General features: G+C 32.8%; 1 protein-coding gene across 5 annotated transcripts in view; it reads left to right on the forward strand.

Moving 5' to 3' along the window:
- Window positions 1-1,613: 1,613 nt before the first annotated feature.
- Window positions 1,614-10,670, forward strand: part of LOC106464974 (partitioning defective 3 homolog) — a 128,135-nt gene continuing 119,078 nt past the window's right edge. For 3 of the 5 annotated variants that reach the window (XM_022392788.1, XM_022392790.1, XM_022392794.1), the window contains exon 1: window positions 1,617-2,744. In XM_022392788.1, the coding sequence (XP_022248496.1) occupies window positions 2,625-2,744 (120 nt within the window). In that variant the 5' untranslated portion in view covers window positions 1,617-2,624. Of the gene's footprint in view, window positions 2,745-10,670 lie in introns of all 5 variants that reach the window. The other 2 variants (XM_022392792.1, XM_022392791.1) reach the window with 2 other exon arrangements.

The following is a 10,670-nucleotide window of genomic DNA, read 5'->3' on the forward strand; positions in this document are numbered from 1 at the left end:
AACTACATGAAGGTATATTTGTGCCCTGCCCACCATGGGTATCGAAACTCGATTTCTAGCGTTGTAAGTCCGCAGACATACCACTGTGCCACTGAGGAGCGAAATTGGCTGTTTGGTGGCTAAACGTTGTTTTTTAAGGAAGGTTATTCTTTCCGTGCTTTCCGGAATTGTTTTACGCACAATCTCATTGAACTATCAATTTTACATAAGTTTGGCAAACATAAAAGTTCATGAGATATGTAAAATCTAATGATTATTTATGTTGTAAGAGTAAATATTTCACAATTACCTTTGTAAAATTTAATGTCTCATGGGTTTTGTTTGAATTGTTTGTAATTAAGCAAAAAGCTACACAATGGGCTATCTGTGCTCTGCCCACCACGGGTATCGAAACCCGGATTCTAGCGTTGTAAGTCCGCAGACATACCGCTGTGCCACTGGGAGGGGGGCATCTCATGACATCTGCGAACAAGATTGTATCGAAACGACTGGCGCCTTTGTTTGTTAGATTCAAGAACTAAAAGCAAATATTGATTTTCCCAAAAAACATGAGAAGTTTTTATTGTTAAAATTGATGCTGTGGATTTATTTGTTATTTTTGTATTATTACCAACATAGCTATATTATATACCCACGACGTATATAATATGTATGTTATATACATTAAGCCACTTTTACATGGTTGTGCGCAGAAGTTGAAATTAAACCGCTACTGGGAGGCACGTTAAACACACATAATATATACATATATATAAACCATAAACTAGTTATTGTCGGCCGTTGTCCTGTTTGCCCCCTTTGTGCACGCCTCAGCATTTTTGGATACATTTTGATCCAGCGCTCTATAATAATTAAATAGTTGTTAATTATTAGGCTTTTTTTTTTTTTTTTTACTACACACATCACAGATATATTACTTAACACAATAAGAAGAGACATACATCAACCATGTTGGCCACATACGTCTGTCTGTTTGGTATCTTGACAATAGGAGAGATATAGTTGTAGTAGAAAACAAATTATGAAAGTTTTCTGTGGTATCATCACTTGATACAACTAATCAACATGTAAGTAAGTACATGAGAATAAGTAGGTAAATAATCTTTGTGACTTGAATATTTCTTCTAAAATTCTGTTTCCTTGAGAAATTCTCTAAGTTTCGTGAAAAACTCTACCTATGCCCGATTTTAACCTTTCGAAATCTATATTATACCATAAAATAAAAACAATCAAACATTGATCTTCTGACCTTTTTTTATTTTCGATAATATTTCTACTTTATCAAACAATTTAAGTCATTTTAAAAAGAAAAAAGAGATAGAAATAGTGTTATCTGCTTTATTTTTTCTAACCCGAGTTATTGATTCCGTCGGTATTTTACAACTCACGAGAATAAGACAGTTGTTTTCACTAGCGAATATCCATATTCCAGCTGTCTATCGCCAGTATTTCAAATCGGTCGCCATCTGTCTCCTTTTGAAGAGCCGACGCTTACAATTGGATCAGACAGGCAGGTCGATTGTGCAGCTTCTACCAATCAAGCACTAGTTCATAACACGAACGGCCCATGGTGAGGTCAGGCGCGTTTTCAGTCTCATGGCTTGGAGTAAGCTTAGTTCATGTTGTTTTACTGAATCGTGTTTTCCTAACCGAATCTGCTCTTTAGTTTGTGTTGAAAATTGATGTTTGGAAGCTAATATAATTTACTGTTGATTTTCAGACGATTTTATTTTTCGTATTTAAAGTTTAAATGTTCTTATTGTTCAGAAGTAAAAATTACAAAAAGTAACTCTTTTGAATCCGTAACGAAGGGAGGTATCAACTTATCAAGCCTGGAAGACTAATGATCACCTGCCGCATGGCTTTCGTTGGTTACACGATTCAGGTGTGCTCGTTCTAAGCTTTGACACGAAACGTTGGTAAACGTAATCAAAAGCTAGGCCTAAAAAATTAAAACTGAATGTGTTTCCAAATTTTTTCTTTTAAATTTTATGGAATGCTACTATCCGTATCATCACTCATTTTAGAAATGCCCTTAGAATTTCTACATTAATGATGAAAAAGAAAAAAAAAGGTAGAATATTTAAAGTTACCTTGGAGGAATTCAGTTTTACTTAGTTAATGATAGGTGAACCTGAAAATTGCGAATATTTGATTAAGATATAAAAAGTAAGCTTGGTTGGAATGATTTATTTATCCCTCTTCGATAATTTGTGATTTCAAACTCGAAACTTTGTGAAAGGTAGACAATGACTTAAGTTGTTGATAAGCGTACCGGTGTTACTTTACAATTTTCAGACATGCAAATAAGGAATCATCTATGTTAAAACAAATTTAAAACTCAGCCCACCACCGACTGTAAAAGGAATTATTATAACACATAAATACTATTACTAGTATCAGTTTTTTGTTTTTTTACTATTCTGATACAATTGAAAATCTATATCATAATACATTAATAATTAATAGACAAATAATTAGAAAGACAAGTGAAGATCTTATCAAAGATTGGATTTTCTAAACCCTTCCTGTGAACTAATGTACAAGCACTCTTGTACTTCTGCAACGAGACTGAGTACAATTTACATATTGCTAAAGGAAACTAAAGTGTAACTTTGCCAAAAATGAAAGTGACTGTTAATTTTGGTAATATTAGAGTGATAGTTCCATGTGGGAATGGAGAAATCTTGGTTCGAGACTTGATGGACTTAGCTATCACTCGGTATAAAAAAGCAACAGGAAAGGTAGGTTTATATAATATTAGAATAAACCAGTGTCAGAATAATAAATATTTAGTATTAAAGATATAATGATAATTATGAAGTTTAGTCACCAGTTGTATGCTTGAATGTGACTCAATGTTTATTTATAAGGTGTTTATTTTGAAACCTGCAAAACTGCAAATATTAATGTTTTAATTTTGGTTATATCATGATCAGTATTGAGTAAGTAGTTATTAATTTGCTGTTTAATGGCTTACAGCTCGTCAGTCATGATTGTTACAGAAAACTAAGGAGGAATGTTCAGTGTTACTGTTATGCTTATACCCTGTTCATGCTTGAGTTGGGAAGAGGTTACAGACTGTAGAATACCATTTAAGTATTACATCATGTGTATCCAGCCATCCTAACATATAGTTGTATATACATAAAAGCTTGACTTTTACTCATTACAGAAAAAAACAACCAAGGGAACTGTGAAAGATGATTTTAGTGTAATAATAGATATGTACTGAACATTCATTGAAAAGATAAAGTTCAGGAGTGATGTTATAAGTAACCGTGTGAGATTTCAATGTTGATGATTTCTGCTCTGAGAAGTTAAACTGAAACTTCCCAATCATTAAGAAAAGAGATTTCAAAGAATGTATAATCACTCACATTATCTTGTCAGGCTATGCAAGGTACATGGTGTTTTGTTTGTTTGTTGAGAAACATGTATAGAAATGCCTGTTAACTTTGTGTAGCAAATATAAGTGTTAGCATCTTATGCAAGGGCAGGCCCATCTTATGAAATTAGGAAATATGTGTTAGTTTCTATTACTACTTTAGATTGAGGTCTGACAGTTTGTGGCTAGTAACTATATGTAAACCTGTATTGCAGCTCAATAAGGTAATCAGAAGGTCTGTTGTTTTTCATTTAGTCTTGAACATTTCTTTTCTCAATTTATAGATGATGTGGTTTCAGTTTCAAATGGTGTATGTTTATATACACATGCATTTATAGACATGTAGTCTAACAGTTAGGCTGATATACATCGATCTCCCAATATACTATTCAACATTCAATTACCATTCAACAGTTTCTCTGACACAGGATATTCTTCTGCACAGTGTCAGCAACTTATGTGTAAAGTTTAATATTAATTTCACATGGAATATTTTAAATTAATACAGTGTGGAGCATGTAATAAATTGTAGCAAAGAAATAGTTATTTATAACTGAGTGTGATCCCCTGTATAGTAATGATAAAATAAAAATTCTCTAGTTGAGAGTTAAGGGAATATTATATATATAAGTTGCTGAAATCATGAACAAAAATGTACAAAAACATTCTCATTGGTTTGTTTTGAATTCCGTGCAAAGCTACACAAGGGCTATCTGTGCTAGCCGTCCCTAATTTAGCAGTGTAAGACTAGAGGGAAGGCAGCTAGTCATCACCACCCACTGCCAATTCTTGGGCTACTTCTTTTACCAATGAATAATGGGATTGACCATCACATTATAATATCCCCATGGCTGAAAGGGCGAGCATATTTGGTGAAACGAGGATTCAAACTCATGACCCTCAGTTTGTGAGTTGAGAGCCCTAACCACCTGGCCATGCCAGGCTGTTCTCATGCAGTCAGTGAGCTATCAAGCAGTAAATTTCAAACATTTCTTCCAATCATGACATAGGTGTATTCTGTTCTGTTAGACAAGTAGAGTAATACACACACACCTAAAGGGGGGAAGATAATGTCTTGAAGTCAAAATAAAACTTTTTTTTTCTGTGAAACACTCTTTCAAGGTACAAGTATACATTATAAAATCTATAAAGCAATTAACCTTGATTTTTTAAATAATATATTTTCCTAATAGGAGTATAGTTTCTTTGTATTATAAAAATGTGTGGATATTAATTAATGTAAGTAAATATAGTAGTGCATATCACTTACATAAATAATGACAAAAATTCGAGGAAAGACCATTGAGGATTCGCACTATTCAGTAGTCACATTTTTCCAATTAGAATGGTGCCTATATATTTCTATCTTTAAACCTGTTTGTAATTCAAATGTTCAAGTTTTTTCCAGTTACATAAGAATCTGTGTAATTAATCTGTTGGGAGGAACTTCATTGAAAGCCTTCTGTACACAACATTAACAAAAGTGTCATATAAAAATTAATAAGACAAGAAAACTTCATTCTGAAGCTGTGTTTTGAGCTTTTAATCAAATTCTAACCTTCCAAGTGCTTTCAAAAGTGATGCCTGCCACTGGATTCAGCATTCCTGGGCCTTCCCAAGTTTATTTTGTTTAAAAAAAAGATAGCCAACACATTGATAGCTTTCAAATAATCAGTAATTTCATGTGTGTTTAAAAGACTTATGGAAAATTTCTTTCAACTGATTATTTACGCTGTAAGGTCTTATGCTGAATGTCATCAAGGCCAGGAGGTTTAGAATCAAGCTTCTCCAAAACGTTGTTTTCTTTAATAAAAATATTATTCTTGATAAGCTCTTTTCTCCTTTAAATGTATTAAACAGCTTAAATAGCTTATCATCATCATCATCATCTTTTATAAAAACTAACAAAAAAGTTATGAGACTTCATTTACATATTTCTCCTCAACAATAGTTTCCATTTAAAACTTTTAAGTCTAAAATTTTCTTTGACTCTCTTTTTCCTGTTAATAAGCATAAACATCCTGTAGATCTGAAATAACAGTTAATACAAGCTAAGAGGCTTTCATAGTCTCTTTAAGCCTCATCTGTGCCTTTCTTAACCTGTTTTTGTTTGTCTATGAAATTCTATAACAGCTTAATTTTACCAGTGATTTTTATATTCTTTAAACTCTTATGTTTATCATTTATTAAAAACTTAACATTCTGACCAATTTCTTAGGATTTTGTATCATGTTTGATCATAAAAATTTTAAAAAATACAATCTTTCTCAACAGATTTAAAAGATGTAAGAAAATCCCAATAATTATTCACACTTTTTCATTTAAGCCAGTTTATTTAATAAAATTAGTTTCTGAAAACCAACCTTTCTGCAATAAGAAGCATAACATTTACTTATACATAGCCTCACTATAAACATCAAAAGTAATAATATTATGATCATTGGTGCTTAGTCCCTTACCATACCCTCCACAGAACTAGGTACATGACCTTGTGTAGCATCTTATCTAGTAGATTCTTTAAAATGCAGAGATTGAAAACAGTCTTCTACTGTATCAATGAACTCTTCTGCCTGAGTGAGAACTGTATTAATTCAATTTGTGCTCCTATTATTGAAGTCTCTTATACCCATAAGCTCACTTTTATTTGCAACATAATGAATCTGTGTGCACATTCCTCTCGGTTCAGATTTCCTGATCAGTAGTTTGGTAAAAAATTCCAATAAGCATCTCTTCCTCTTTCCCGTTGAACAATCCAACCTCTGAGATATCACACCTCTAACAAGTATTTAGATAATTTCTAAAAAATAACTTTTTTGTACCCTCTCTTTTACTTGCATCATTTTACCATGGCTCAGTTATACCAGTGTTGTCTAACTTGCTAAGAGTAACCAAGGCTTCTAATTATAACAATGTGACAGCCATCTTTATCAGTCTTGATTGGTAGCAACATCTCAACAGAGTTTAATGCACTCTGCAAATTCTGTCACTTACAGTAGTCAATGGAAGGTACTGACTCACTCAGTAAAAACGAAAGTATAAAAAGGCCTACTAGATGTAAGCATGTATGTGAAAGAACTTCATCTGTAAGATAGGACAAGAAGTTCATCCGTGTATTGTGATCTTGGTAACAGGAAGGAGATATATTGAGTGTGGCAGACAGCTCGATATGCCCATATTGGGCAAAAGGCCACTTCAATAATGGCATAGTTTGGGTTTGAAAAAAGGAGGGGGGACAGTTTGTGCAGCTAGGATGTGCATGAGAGTATATTATGAAAAAAATTGATTCTAGTCGTGAAAAAGTGTAGGGGATATTTCATCAGCACTGGTTATAATATGGGTAACATACTCTCCTTTGCTTTCACTCATGGGTTCTTAGAATGTATTTTGAAAAAAAAAAACTTTTCATTTTATAATTGATACTTTAATACTGTTCGGTGAAAGCTATTAATAATTTCTGAAATAAATCATTGTTATAAACTTTAAGAGGTGATCTTGCTTGGGTTGATTTCTCTATTAACAGTACTATGCCAGTTAGTTGTACTTGTATAGTTGGAAAAATTTCAGGGTCTGATAAAAGAATCTCTACAAACAATTAGTGAAACATGATTCTATAAAAGATAGCCAATATGGATTTATCAAAGGGAAATCTTGCCGTACTGATATGTTATATTTTTTCCATGATGTTTCTTATCATCTGGATGGTGGAATGGGTGATGATTTGGTGTACTTAGATTTTCAAAAAGCTGTTGAAAATGTGCCAAACAAAAGATTAGCTACAAAAGTAACATTGGAAGGAGTTGGAGAAAGATTAGTGAATTGGATTGTAGGGTGGTTGAATGGGAGAAAACAAAAGATTGTTAATGGAGTCAGTAAAACTGGATCCTAGTTACTAGTTGAGTGCCTTAGGGATCTTTGCTTGAGTCTTTGAATTTTTATATTTACATTAATGATACTGACAGGGCCATAATTGGTAAATTATAAAGTTTACAGATGACATTAAACTCTTGTGTGTTTCTATCTATATCGGGAATGTTGAGTTCATGACTTGGATAAGTTGGAAAGTAGGGTAATATTTTGACTAATTATTGTCACTGAAAGGTATTGCATATGGGTTGTTATAATTTGGATCTCATATTTATTATACTGTTTAATATTATTGAATATATAGATGGGATCCTAGTCATTAATGTGACCGAAAAAAAAAGTCATATTTTATTAAGTCATGCAAGCTATTGAAACAGTACTAGTAGTAAATTAAATATAATCTTATGGTTTATATATATATATAGATTACCTCTTCTGACTTGTAATCAATATAGGTTATAAGTCAAAAGAGGTAATTATCTCTGTACAAGTCATTAGTTAGGCCTCATTTAGAATTCTATACAGAAAGAGCTTAGAGGAGTGCTACTAGGATGAGTCTGAGAATTGAAGGATTATCTTAAAGGGACAGGTAATGATCTCTTATTGTAGTTTCTCTTGATCAAATAAAGGTGAAAGGAGATCTAACTGAAGTTTACAAGATTGTAGAAGATCAATATGATAAAAGCTTTTAATGTTTTGTTCAGTATTCTGAAAATAATAGGTTGAGAGGAGACAAGTTTAAGATTTGGAAAAAGTACACTAGGCTTCAATTAAGGTAGTTTTATTTTTCTATCAGATTGACAGGCATATGAAATGAGTTGCCATTTATTGTAGTGAAAGTAAACATTTTACCAGAGTTAAAGAGCCAATCAATAATTTCCTGAAAAATAAAAGATGGATATAAATTTTTCTTTTCTTAAGGGTTGGTAGACATTCTTGAAGAACTAATGGTTCTTTGTTGTTATATGTTATGTTTTTCAATATCTGTTAACAGATGTTGACATACAGCAAAGTTAGAAATGTAAATGTTTTAGAGTTTGCTGCAATCAACGAATACATAACACTGAAGATGTTGTGTGTTTGATTTACCAGATTCTTTGTGACTAAGAGAAAATGAAGAAAATACAAAAATAAAAACACTGAATGACAAAGGGCCTGATGGCCATTCAACCATTCAATAAACACTTCTGACTCAGTCATAACTTTTTCTTTCTGTAGTCTCATCTTTTGTTGCTTAGTTCCTTCCTCATTAACTGAAACACAACAACAGATGTAAAATTGTTTCATGATCTTTTTTTAATGTATTTATGTGTTTTTGTTTTTTAAAGCAGATGACATATTTTCACTACACTATCTCACTCTGTTGGGTGAATGTGGGAAAAGTGAGCATGAAAATATACACATATGTATGTTATCCTTTGAAGCTGTTTTTATAATTTCAGTACAACAAGTATTGTAAAAAATTATATTTTAGCACTAACTTTATTATTTATCATATGGTACTGGTACAAAATACTTTAACTGATTTTAAATATTCAGTATTACCTTTAAAGTCATTTGCTGGTACTATGTAGTTATCTATACTGGTGAAATTCACCCCTGATCATAATTCCAAATACTAGGTGCTGTTTTTATCTTAGGGATGGAAGTTTTATTAGTTGACCAATGATACAGAGCTTGTTGACAGGCGTGCTGTCCCTCTGTGAATTTGTTGATGAGTATCTTATCATAATCTAAGGGGTAAGTGCTCAAGGAATGCTTTCCCATGAAATCTTCTGATATTGCCTGCATAAGCAGCCAAGTTTTCTCAAGGTTTTCACCTTTGAACTTTGTATTTGGCCCAACAGATTGCTCTGATCTCTAGAGCATTGAATTTTGGGGAAAGCTTATTATCAACTTTATCTCAGTTGTCAAGTAGCTCCCTGTTTAAGTCCTCTAAGACATCGAACATAAAACCATCTAGACCAGTGGGCCACATCAGAGTTGCAAGTTTGATTCAAGGCCTGCCTTGTGATCAGATATTGCAAAAGTAAGCAAAACTGTATTTGGGGAATGTATTCCATAAACTCAGACCTAGCCCTTAGTTTGATGGTCATTATTTGAAGTGGCCCACTGTGGAAAATAATTGGGGATCAAAGGTTTAGACCATCCATTCCAAACAACAACTTACATGAGGAAATGATCTAAATCCTCATCCCTTTAACACTGGCAGGTTTACCTGTTTTGCATTGTCTATATAACTAAATGGTGGTACTGACAAGAGCCTGTTACAAGTTTCTCTATCACTGGGAGGCTGTGTGGATTTGAGGAAGTTGCTAGCCTTCTTCTTGTAGTCAGGATATGCATGCATCATAAAAATGTGCCTATAAAGATAATACTTAACAAACTTCCAGCCAAAATATTAAGAGCAGAAAGTATATTTCTGGTTAGGATATAATGTAGAGAAAGAAAACCTTTGTGTTTGCATATTTTAAATCATTTTCTAAAGGAATGAAGTAACTTGAAACAAAGGGTATTTGTGCGAGAGGAATTGGGATACTATAAAATCCAAGTTTCTGTTAAGTGGACGCACAGTTTATTATACAAAACATAACAATTAATGTACTGACTGTTATTTCTGGCAACATTCACATGAAGCTGTGGAGTCACATATGAGTGTGTATGAAATTAAAGACCTTCTTCTTCTACTGAGTGTAAGAATTCAATGCAGTAGAAGCTTGGTGAGACAAGTGACCAATCTATAACTAGTTTCTGTACCATGGTCAGCCTTGGTACATTAGTTGTAGCATCACCATACTAGATCTGGAATTGTTAAATTTCTGTCCCCCTCTTCCTCCACTAATAATAACAAGAATGCTTAGAGTTGTATCAAATTTTCCAAATAAAAGTATTCATAAGACAAACATATTAGCTGACTAGCAAATCAGGGTGTAGAAAGGTGTATTTTGAATCTACGGGCTATTGCTAGTAACTTACTGTTGATTTTATATTTAGATAAGTTTCATTCAGGAAACAATAAGGTTTAACCTAATGTTGATTTTATTTACTACATCAGTTTCACTTGGGAGACAATAAGATTTATTTGATATTTCGTCAGTTTTGTATTTTCATGTGAGGTGATATTCTGAAGTACTACTATTTTTTTTTTCACTGCCTGTGGAAATTAAAGTGGGTGTATAATGAAAAACTTAATAGTGGTGGACTTAGATATGAAGGAACCACTTTTAGTATTATTTTGTATGTGATAGTATAATTTCGTGTGTGTGTGTGTGTGTATAAATGTCTATGTGTGTGTGTATATATATATATATATATATATATATATATATATACCGTACACTCCGTCCGTTCGGTCCGTACAGAGCGTAACGGTAAACGTTTAGTAAGGAGTAGAGTTATTAGGTGGTGTTAGTTACGA

The sequence above is a fragment of the Limulus polyphemus genome, unplaced genomic scaffold, assembly GCF_000517525.1.
Source record: "Limulus polyphemus unplaced genomic scaffold, Limulus_polyphemus-2.1.2 Scaffold1798, whole genome shotgun sequence".
NCBI classification, from domain to species: Eukaryota; Metazoa; Arthropoda; class Merostomata; order Xiphosura; family Limulidae; genus Limulus; species Limulus polyphemus.